Source organism: Pteropus medius, unplaced genomic scaffold (genome assembly GCF_902729225.1).
Source record: "Pteropus medius unplaced genomic scaffold, Ma_sr-lr_union100, whole genome shotgun sequence".
NCBI classification, from domain to species: Eukaryota; Metazoa; Chordata; class Mammalia; order Chiroptera; family Pteropodidae; genus Pteropus; species Pteropus medius.
Window position 1 is genome coordinate 4,994,263 of NW_024356335.1, and position 10,723 is coordinate 5,004,985.

Sequence of the window (10,723 nt, forward strand, 5' to 3'; positions counted from 1 at the left end):
AAATGGAAAAAAAAAAAAAAAGACTTTGCAATTCAAGTTACAAGGCATCTGCCTTGAGGAGGCCTCACGGACTATGTATTTCATTTCTGCAAACGCTCCTCGGCCAGGAATGGAAGGACATACCTCCTTGGGGAGTTAGATTATTGTGTGGGGAAGGGGAGAAATTTTTATATTTATTCTAAAGATATGTGAGTTTTTAAAAAATGGATGAGGAACACCAGGCTGACGAGATGATTTCTAAGGAGCCCTCCATCCCTCCCAAGCTGTAAACACCGACCGAGCAACTACTATGCGCAAGGCTTGAGAGTTCAAAAACGCAAAAGGCTTTGAGGTCGGGGAGGCTGGCCTGACCTGGAAAGGCCTTGGAGTCTGGGTGAAGGGGAAGGGACTCCCTCTTCCGCTGGCAGGAAAAAAAGGTAGGGGTGGATTTTTAAGCACCTCTAAAAGACCTAAGCTCAGAGCTGCCTGCCAAATAAGACTCTAGACAGCCCCAGTGACTGAGATTGCCCAGGATTTCTCCCCTTCCCTTAGAGTCATGGAAAATGAAGCTTGGGAGGGAACCTAAGGCTGATCTGGAGTACTCTAGAGAGGATGCTAAATTATACGGATATAAACACGCTTGGGGACTCCAACACAAGGGGGCTTTTCAGCACCCGCCACACAGTTTTCACTTCATTAAACACACTTTAAGCATCTTCTGTGTGCAGTGCCCAGAGGAAGACACTATCATTCTAAGACCAGATGTCAGTTTAGGTAAAGTGAACTTGGGATGAATATTGTCATTATAACAGCTGCAAGCGTAGGGCTGAAGGCTTGATGTGTAACATCCCATAAATTTAGCAGAAGAGGAGACAGGCTTGGAGAACTTCGCAAGGTCTACCCACCTGTAAACTCACATTTCCAGCAAGGCTGCTTCGGGAACGCTCCAGAATTTCTGTATACGGGAGTAGCCTGGGGGAAGGTAACATGTTTGGAATGGAAATTTCATGAACTTGTTCTGCTTCTTCGGGGTGGCAGCCCACTGGCACTGCTACCAAGGGTATTTCTTTGTTTTTTCTTTACTTTTTGGATCTGGATATTAAGATGCTAATCGTTATGGGTGGCATTTGAGGAATAAGGCTCCCTCCCCTGTATTTTTTACCCAGTGGAAAACCCAAAGAAAGCTTGTTTTTAAAAGTCCAGCCTTGAGCCGTACAAACGAACTGGTGCACGAGCTGGAGGCAGGAGAGGGTCGTTGCTGCGGCTCTTCTAAGTCTGGGACGTCCTTGCACCGACACAGGGGTGAGTTAGGGCAGGGGCCCACGGGGCGGGGCAAGCGGTCGCCGGGCGGAGCCAGCCGGAGCCCCACCCCCTCGAGGCACCCGGAAATGACGCGAGCGGACAAAGGCAGCGCGCGCGGCGAGGTGTCACGTCTGGCCGCGGTTTGACGGAGGTGGTTGTGGGCTCGTAGGGTCTTCGCTGCCTCCGTCCTCCCTTCCATTTCCGCGTCCTCTTCTCCCGGGTCCCGGGGGGCCCCCGCCCGGGGTGAGTAGCGCGAGGCGGAGTGGGGGGCGGCGGCCGCCGGGAGAGGGGAAGCCTCGACCTCCAACTGCCTCGGCGCCCAGAGGCCCCGGCTCGTCACGTGACCCGGCGCGAGCCGGCTGGGGTCCCACGTGCGCGCTCCGGGAAGGGCTGCGGGCCGGACCTGGGCCACGGAGGGGCGGGAGAGGAGGAAGGCCGGGGCACCCAAAGCCTGGGCCGGGTTCTCCACCACGCCGGTCCGCGGACTGCAGCAAGTCCCTTTCCCTCCCTCGACCTCAGTTTCCCCTGTGAGAAACAGGGATAAGGAGAGCACCTACTCGCAGGGAGGGTGCCAGGATTCAGTGAAATGCTCAGTTCAGGGCCGGGCACACGGCAGTACCCGTTGCTTAGGAGTTGCTATCATATTTCACCCTGGACCCAGCCTTAGTTACGGCCTGACACAGGTGCCGCTCAAAAGACAGTTCGCAGCCAAGAGCTCTTGGAGCCAAGGTCAGCCTGTTTGCATAGAGGCTGTCCTATCCAAAGGCCTGGCTTTGCAGCCCATCAACTGTGTGTGATCTGTCTTGGGACCGTGGTTTCTCCCTACAATAGGGGATAGAAACAGCTGGGGTCAAAGGCCCTGCTGGTGCTGGTGAGGTGGGGCCTTCTTGCAAATGGTCTGGATGTATACAATGTATAGAATCGTTGCCCAGTACGATGGGATGAGCGCCTGGGTTCCCTCCTCGTTCTATTCCTGGTTTCCTGTCTGTGTGCATTTTAAGGCACATCACTCCTTTAGTGGAATGGTTTTTCTGTCTGTAAACTGGGGGTTGGAGGTACCTGGGGAATGCTTTGGTGGAGACCAGAAGCTATGGAGCCACAAAGATAGCATCTCCCCCAAATCTCTGCAGTGGTTCGTGCTCACGTGGTTGGGGAGCCCCGCCCCCTCCCCTACAGACTAGAGTTGTTTGAGGCTGCTGGATTCACCACCCAACGTAACAGTAATAATCTCTACAGTGTACAGGGCACTTTCAGTCGATTTTTCTCACTCGATCTTTACAATTGGCAGATGGAACTGACGAGAATCTCATTTGACAGAGATTAGAAATCTCTGACAATATGCGCCCAGCACTGTATGGATCACTTTATGCTTTTATATCCACATTTAATCGCCACAGCCTGCCCATAAAGTCAGTATCGCTGCTCCTGTTTTATAGCTAAAGAAACTCAAATAACCGAGGTGAAGTGTCTTATCTGAGCTTACACAGCTGGTGAGAAGCAGAGCCAGGATTCAGACCGGGTTCATCTGACTCCACCAGAGCCTTTGTAAAGTTTTACCTTAATTTTTTTTTTTGGTCTTCCTTCCTCCCTCCTTCTCTTTCTTTTCTTGGATCTCCCTGCCATTTTCATACGGCCAGTTGCAGTCACACAGATCCAAGGAGAACAGGCCCTGTCCAGCAGCTTGTGAGGAGGAGGAGGTGGCTTGAGGCAGCCTCTGGCCTCCTGTTGTTTCCAGGCTTCTTCTTAGAGACTGGAAGCGGGGAGGATGAGCTGACTCTGCCAGGCACTGACCCTGGCAGTTCAAACACCATTGCCTTCCACGGATCCCGGGAAGAGGTAGCTGGGGCAGCTGTCCAGGTGTTGCCGTAAACACCTTGGACGGGGAGGGGGAAGTGGCCAGATCACCATGAAGGATGCACAGACACATTCTACCTGCTGAGGAGCGGAAGTGCACTGTGAGCGAAGGGTCTCCCTCCACCTCCGAGCCAGCCTAGTGGGTATACAGAGCCGGGTCGTGCCCAGGCCCCTTCCCCATCCTGCACCCGCACGGTTTGTCACTGCGACCTGGGGGTCTAGGCGGCGTGTAGGAGGACTTCCTGCTGTTTGACTGATGACACCGCTGTTCCCTTGACTCCTAGGGACCTCCTGCCCACTCCAATCTGGACACCGGGAGGCCAAGTATAGACAGGGCCCCAGGAGTCCTGTTTGCTAACGAATCAGCTGCTAGAACAAATGTCAGTTATCCGTGCCATTTCCCGGCCTACATGGGCCTCCCTGCCTTGTTCCTAGAATCTGCCTGTAAGTGGAATTCTTGTAAATTAGATTATTCAGGGGACCTTGACATTTAAAGGAATCATGTTATAAGGCTTTTGGTAAAGCAAAAAATTATATTGTCGGTAATGGCTCTCAGTGTTATCAGTTTTGAATGGTCAGATTTTTATCGGTGGGAGTTTCTTAAAAGTGGAAAATGGCTGTAGCTGCACAAAACTCAATCTTTGATTCATTCAACAACTCATTAGCACACACACCCCCCCTTGTATCAGGTGCTAGGCTAATGGTGTACAAAGACCCCCAGGAAGCTCACGCCGAGGGAGGGAAGGCAAACAGATAGGCAGAGAGTTCAGCCAGGTAAGTGTTTGGCCCAGATTTATCCTGTTCATTTAATGGGAATGAACTTTTTGTTGAATACACATGTGCCGCGTGGGATGCAAGAGAAATACAGTGATATATCTCAGGGTGTCTCTCGCCTTCTCTCGGCTGCTGCCTTGTCCGCCATTCAGAAAGGATTCCTCCATCCTTTGGGGTTTCCATGGCACTTTTGGGCTCAGTGGGAGTCCTCACTGTTTCTGCCTGTTTTAGTTGGTTCCATTTTTGGACCGCAGGGTCGGACTTGGTATCGACAAGATCATAGAAACTAAAATAGCCTCAACAATTGGTATCGACGAGCGCCAGCGCCCCAGGGTAGAAACGAGCCTAACGTCCCTCTGGGGCATGACGTGGCCAGGCTGGCTGAGTGCGGAGCTACCTAACCATTCCTCTGCCCTCTCCTGCCTCCTGAGCTTGTTGCCAGGGCCCCTGTTGTTGCTTTGTGGTCCCCTCTGTCCGTTCTGTGACACTCCTATCTGTCTGTTTTCGCTCTTGCCCCTACAGTTCACACAGCTGCTGACACAGTCTTCCAGAAACATCTTTTCCCGTCACTCCCAGCTTAACCCAGAGTAGTTCAAGCTCATTGCTCTTTAGGGTGAATCTAAACTACTAGATGGGACCCACAGCACCTGCAGTTTCCGGTTCAGTGGCTCTGTGCTCATTCTCCCTGGAGTGGTCTCCTCGCCCTGTTCGCTTAGCAGACGCTTCCTCATCCTTCATTTCAGCTGACGTGTCACTTCCCCAGGGAGTAGGTTCCTCTGGGACGTGCTCTTTCCAGCACCTTGTGCTTCTCCTCAGCCCTTACACAGCGTCATGTATGTGTCTGGCTGTCTCCCAGCTCACAGTCCCGGCTCACTGTTCCCGAGGGGCTGGTCTCCACAGTGAACTTCTGTGCTGACAAGGGAGACGAAGGGAGGTGTGGGGACCGCCCAGGCCCCTCCTAGGCCTGGCTGGAACATTCCCAGTGGGAGGCTTGGGCTCCTTGCTTCGCTGTCCATTCTCTTAAGTCCAGATTGGGGTTCTCTGTGCCCTGGGGTCAGAGGCTATTGAGCCAGGTGTCACATAGAGTAAGGAGAAAACTAGAAGCCAGAACTCTCCTGCTCTGATAGGATGATAGCTTTGCAAAATGACTTGAATGCAAGAGACAGAAGGCACCGACCTTCACGGGGTGGCAGCAGATCGGGGAACACCGGACAGTCCCCCATGTCAGGCAGGACTGTGTGGCCAGCAAGGCACGGTGCGAGACTGAGGCCCTCAACCTGGCTGTTCGCTCTTTTTTTTATTCAGGAGGCTGTTGCTGAGTTCGGTGTCTGAGCAGAGACGTGGTTGGTGACAGCATGACGAGCGAGGTGATAGAAGATGAGAAACAATTCTACTCGAAGGCGAAGACGTACTGGAAAGAAGTCCCACCGACAGTGGACGGCATGCTCGGGGGGTACGGCCACATCTCCAGCATCGACATCAACAGCTCCCGGAAGTTCCTGCAGAGGTTTTTGAGGGTAGGCAGGTCTGGTGTGCCCTCCAGGAGTAGAGGAAGTGGCGCTGGCGCCACCTTTACGTGTGCCACTGCAGGGTCTTCGGTTACCTGTCGGTGTCTACCATCCAAGCCTTGAAGGGCAGGGGACGGCTTGTGGACTGTGGACTTTGCTCAAGGTTGCAGACAGGAGCTGGGGGACCCCCAGATGCCAGAATCGAGTAGTCTCCCCGTAAGCCGTCCAGTTTTGCCAGGGACGAAACCTCTGCCCTCCTGCCCTGTTCCTGGGCACTTGGGCTGCGGGGCTTGGCCGTTCTGGCGAAGGCAGGCCCCCGGTTACTTGCTCCCACTGCCCTCCCGGCCCGGGCTGGCCTCTCCGTGGCTGGAGCCTCCCTGACCACCCCCGCAAGCTCCGAGGCTGCTGCTTTGTCTGGTGTCTGTCACTCCCTGTCTTCCCAAATGGGTTAGAATCCCGTAGACGCTGGCTGATTGCCTTCTTCCATGTTCACGCATGAATTCTTTTTATCCTCCACGCTCATTCTCATGGCATCTCAGGCGTGAGAGATGAATGCACCTGTTCGAATTAGCACCTTGAATCGGAAGTTGGCTTTCATTTTAGAAACGTGTGGCCCAGAAAAAGAACGTGCTGTGCTCACACAGCGATGCCCCTACTGAGCCAGCCACCAGCCTGTGCCTGGTCCAGATCTGAGTAAATCCAGGGGCTCGTGAGGGGTGGCCCCGGTGCAGTGACAGGGTCCCTCGGGCTGTCGGTCCCTTCCTGACAGCGCCTCCGCCTTCCCTGCATCTTAGGAAGGCCCAAACAAGACGGGCACCTCCTGCGCCCTGGACTGCGGCGCCGGCATCGGAAGGATCACCAAGCGGCTGCTCCTGCCGCTCTTCGGGGCGGTGGACATGGTGGACGTGACGGAGGACTTCCTGGTGAAAGCGAAGACCTACCTGGGTGAGGAGGGCAAGAGGGTGAGGAACTACTTCTGCTGTGGCCTCCAGGACTTCAGCCCAGAGCCTAACTCGTACGACGTGATCTGGATCCAGTGGGTGATCGGTGAGCTTCCCGCCTCCCCGCCCCCGCGGCCCTGGCCGGTGCCCCCTGTAGCCCCCGCACTCCCTACCCCCAGAAGGTGCATCTCCTTCCCTGGCTCGTTTCCACTCAGTACCCACTGTAGCCCACTGGGACCGTTTTGTTTTAAAAATTTAAATGACCAATAACTTACTGTGTTCAGAGAACGTGGCCAGTTTTTACAAAAGGTTTTTTTTAGTAAGAGGAGAAGCTGAAGGGCTGCTGTCCTAGCTGTTGACAGTGGGGCCCCGCTTTGTCCTCCTGTCCTTCACCCTCAGCCTGACGGCACACCCAGGGTGCTCTTCCCAGGCCACTGGCCTGGCAGTCGGCCACCGTCTCCTGCTGGGGGACACTCGGGGACATGTTGGGTCTGGCCTCCTATTCTGCGCTCCCCCAAAGCCTCAGCCTGGAGTAGGGAAGGAACTCTAGTGCACTCCCCTGATCCAGGCCTGGGAGGTTGGGCGGAGTGTCAGGTACCAGGCAGGGCCTGGGAGTCACCGCTCAGCGTGAAATCCCAGCTGCACACTTCGTGATCTCCTTGGGTCGGTGACTTCTGGGCCAGTTTCCTCTTCAGAGAGCCAGTGAGGCCCTGTGTGTTGAGCACAAAGTGCTCGTCAGTCAGTGGGTGGTGGCTGAGACCCCTGGTGCTGTGCTCACAGCACCCCTCCCACCCGCACCTCCGCCTCCACCAGGCCACCTGACCGACCAGCACCTGGCCGAGTTCCTGCGGCGCTGCAAGCGGGGCCTTCGCCCCAACGGTGTCATCGTCATCAAGGACAACATGGCTCAAGAGGGTGTGATCCTGGACGACGTGGACAGCAGCGTGTGCCGGGACCTCGGGGTGGTCCACAGCATCATCCGCAGCGCGGGCCTCAGCCTCCTGGCCCAGGAGCGGCAGGAGAACCTCCCCGACGAGATCTACCATGTCTACAGCTTAGCCCTGAGATGAGCAGGACCTGGCAGGACGAGAGAGACAGGTGCAGGGGTGGGGGGAGCTGGCAGCTGGGTGCCACACAGAGGCTCCACGTCGATGGGTCGTGAGTGTCGAGCGAGGCCACTAAATACATCTGCCTGCCGTCCACTCACTACACAGGCTCTTCTTAAAAATGACAGGACCCAGAGGGGAGGGGTGCAGCTGAATGGGCAGCAAGGCAGGAGCCTGGCTCTGCCACCCTAAGGCAAGGGACTGGGCAGTGCAGGCCTGTGCGACTTGGGGGCCCCTCTGCAGGAATACAGTGACCCATCAGAAGCGGAGGTTCCTGGGTCTCTTACGACCACTGGGCCTTCTGGCCCCAGGCCTGGCTGCCTTAAGAGGAAGAGAAACTCCTTAACTTGGTTGTTGAGGACGCTACCTCGGGGGAGACGGACAGGCTGCTGGAGCCTGCAGCAAGCCCACATGGCACCTGCCGGGTCATGCAGCTGGCAGGGAGCTCACGTTCTGAGTCCTCTTTGATGATGGGACCCTGGTGTCCTTAATGTGATCATCACAATAGCCTGAAGCAAGGAGAGAAGGCTGCAGCCTCGCTCTGGGCGGGCATTTTCAGTCAAAAATAAAAGGGTGGATCCCTGTGCTGGGAAGGTCCGGCCTGTGTGCGGTGGTGCTTTTCTTTATGCAGCCAGTGCTGGCTACCTGAAAATCGGCCCCCCAAAGGCTGCATCTGTGCATGCCGACCACCTCTCCTTCCGGGCCGCTGGGGGTCCTTCATCCAAAACTGGGGGTACAGAGATGTTACATGAAGACCTTTAAGGCCAAGAGAAATCAGTTTAATTTGGTAATATAAATATATCATTCCGTGGCCTCAATTTATTTCTGAGGCATTTACACAATTCACAATGACCAATGTGACGAAAACGGCTTGGTGAGGGCTCGGCACTGGGTGGGACACTCAGCTTCCGGTCTCGGTAACCTTCTCCAACAGTGAGCCCCTCACAAAATGAAAGATTTTGGAAAGGGCTGTCCCTGGTCATGCATGATTGCTTTTTAGCAGAAGGCATGGTCCCCAAGATCTTGGGTTTGGCACAGAGCGGCCACCAGGACACAGCCTTGTGCCTCGGTGGGCGGGGCTGCAGGAGAGCTGCAGATGCTAGCAGGAGTCGGGTCGGCTTTCTCCCCAGCCCACCAGAAGCACTTGTAAGTGGCAATCTGGAACGAAAGGAGGCGGGGTGAAGGGCCTCAGCTAGGCTGCACCCCACGAGCCCGCCCAGCTTCCTCTTGGCTTCAGCTCTGCCTCCGCGCAGCTGTCAGGAGGACGCGGACTCGGAGCTGCCCCCCTCCTGGAAATGCCTGGCACACCCTTCACACTAAGGGAGTATAAACGTGTCCCAAGTCTAAGCCCTGTCCTTTTCTCCGGCGTGGGCTGAGAATGTGGGGGTGCTGCCGGAGGGAGGGAAGGGGCAGTCGCCCTGAAAGACAGGCCTTTTCCCACTGGAATGATGGCAGCCGCTGGCCCCGCTGGGCTTTCTCTGTGTGAAGGATCGTGTCTGTCTTCAACCCGCGCCTCTGACAGACAGGACCGGAGGCTCCCCGGAGGCTCCCCGCTAAGGCTGCTGCGGGCACTTACATCCGCCACCAGGCTGACTGAGCTGCCCAGACCCAGTTCCCTTCGGTCTGGGAGCTGTCAGATGTCGTCCTCGACGGGGCCGCCATGCTCACTGAGGAGGTACCATTTCAGCCTGTCGGGCAGAGGTAGGGCTTTGACCTTCGCGTCCACGGGCCATGGCTGAAGGTAGAGCCGGATGTAAACGCGACACAGGTGCTTGAGGGGCGGGGGGTAGCTCTCCAGCTGCCTCAGGGAGAAGTGAAGGGCCTGGATCTTTTCTGCCAGGCTGCCCACCGGATGGATGTCAAAGTTTTCGGGCAGCTGCAGTCTTGGGGAATTAGTCACCATGAGGTCCAGGACGGTCTCGGCTTTGCGCAGGAGGTCCACGTGGCTCTCGTCTTCGGTGCAGCCTGAGTGGGAACAGAGCCTCTCGAAGACGATGTGGAAGCCGGACCAGCAGGACGCACCGTGGAGGGAACAGTTGTAGGCGGCTCCGGACTCCAGCAGGAAGCGCAGGAGCGGGAAGTGCAGCTTAAAGCTCTTGAGGCAGATGTGCGTGAGGGACTCGTGGGCTGGGCACTCGCTGGGGTCGGCGCCGTGAGCCAGCAGCAGCTGCGTGACTTGGAAGCAGAAGCGGTTGATCATCTGGGCTTCCTCCTTGTCCCCTCCCACCGTCTCACCAAGCAGGAAGATGATGCAGGTGAACACGGTGTCCCCATCTTTGGTGGTCGCCTTGACGTCTGCCCCTAGAAGAGCCAGTGGGGAGAAGAAGAGAAAGTGGGAGAAGGCCTTAAGCCCCTGCAAAGTAACGCTTCATGTTTTGGGGGGTGGGGAGAGCCTCACCTCCTTCCAGGAGGAGCCGGATGTTCTCGGTATTGTGGATCTGCACGCCGTCACTGCTGGCCAAAGCGTGGAGCAGAGCGGTCTTTCCTAAGGAGGGATGGAGAGTGAGGAGTGGGAGGCCAAGGCAGCTCCGGGGGAAACAGATGCTCAGGACCAGAAGATGAACTTTACAAGAGACTGACCTCCCGGCCAGGGCTGAGGGCGACCGGTTGCTGGCTCTTCTCTTCCCACCCACAGAAAACAGAACAGAAGAGCCAAGAGAGGTAGGGTTCGTCTGGACCCTGAGAAGCCAGCAGAGACCCAGCTGAGGGTCTCATGACAGGAGGCCACAACTCGCTCAGAAGCTGAGCGCACAGGCCTACAGACAGCCCTTAGCGAGGCTGGCGTGGGACGGTGACTGCTCTCTATAGCCTCTGCAAGTCAGCAAAATGCAGCTGTGCGCCAGGCCGTGCTGTGCCAGCCGATGGGCTGCATCCAGCCTGCCTCCCTGTCATCCTGGGGTTCCCTGGGTTTCTCTCACCAGGCACCTTGGCCCAGGGCTGTCCTGCTTTCCCACAGGAGGTACCCACCATGCTTGTCGGCTGCGTTGACGTCTGCCCCGAGGTCCAGGAGGCGCTGCAGGCAGGGCAGGCGCTCTGGCTCCTCACTGGCCAGGTCCAGGGGGCTGCTCTCGTGGATCTGAGCCAAGAAAGCATAGCCAGATCGGCCGGGGGGCCTGGGAGGCTGCTCAGAGCCCCCGACTGCTTCCCCCCATCAGAGCGGGCGGGACCTGGCTCTTACCCGGTCCCTCCGGTTAATGTCGGCCCCGTGGCGCACCAGCAGCTCCACCATGTCGGGCTGGTTTCGCAGGACGGCGATGTG

At 56.6% G+C, this 10,723-nt stretch overlaps 3 protein-coding genes across 6 annotated transcripts in view; 1 reads left to right on the forward strand and 2 right to left on the reverse strand.

Annotated features, from left to right (window-relative positions):
• CUNH9orf50 (chromosome unknown C9orf50 homolog) overlaps nt 1-968 on the reverse strand; it is a 7,492-nt gene extending 6,524 nt beyond the window's left edge. The window contains exon 1 of the mRNA XM_039861462.1: nt 897-968. Coding sequence (XP_039717396.1) covers nt 897-968 — 72 coding nt within the window. The remainder of the gene's footprint in view (nt 1-896) is intronic.
• Nucleotides 1-8,061, forward strand: part of NTMT1 (N-terminal Xaa-Pro-Lys N-methyltransferase 1) — a 15,856-nt gene extending 7,795 nt beyond the window's left edge. The window contains exons 1-4 of one of the 4 annotated variants that reach the window (XM_039861367.1): nt 1,360-1,533; nt 5,218-5,426; nt 6,212-6,464; nt 7,172-8,061. In XM_039861367.1, coding sequence (XP_039717301.1) covers nt 5,265-5,426; nt 6,212-6,464; nt 7,172-7,428 — 672 coding nt within the window. In that variant the 5' untranslated portion in view covers nt 1,360-1,533; nt 5,218-5,264 and the 3' untranslated portion in view covers nt 7,429-8,061. The other 3 variants (XM_039861368.1, XM_039861369.1, XM_039861370.1) reach the window with 3 other exon arrangements.
• Nucleotides 8,062-8,221: 160 nt separating this feature from the next.
• Nucleotides 8,222-10,717, reverse strand: ASB6 (ankyrin repeat and SOCS box containing 6). Its single transcript, XM_039861365.1, has 4 exons — nt 10,643-10,717; nt 10,432-10,540; nt 9,863-9,949; nt 8,222-9,765 (listed from the first exon to the last, which is right to left on the reverse strand). Exons 1-4 carry the CDS (start codon nt 10,691-10,693, stop codon nt 9,098-9,100), a joined length of 915 nt encoding a protein of 304 aa, XP_039717299.1. The 5' UTR covers nt 10,694-10,717; the 3' UTR covers nt 8,222-9,097.
• Nucleotides 10,718-10,723: the final 6 nt, after the last annotated feature.

Bases quoted from the DNA above. Each gene is read 5' to 3' on its own strand.
- ASB6 (XM_039861365.1), bottom strand. From the start codon at position 10,693: ATGGTGGAGCTGCTGGTGCGCCACGGGGCCGACATTAACCGGAGGGAC. The intron at 10,541-10,642 runs GTAAGAGCCAGG...TTCTTGGCTCAG, and splicing joins ACATTAACCGGAGGGACCGG to ATCCACGAGAGCAGCCCCCT. The intron at 9,766-9,862 runs GTGAGGCTCTCC...TGGCTCTTCTAG, and splicing joins CCGGCTCCTCCTGGAAGGAG to GGGCAGACGTCAAGGCGACC.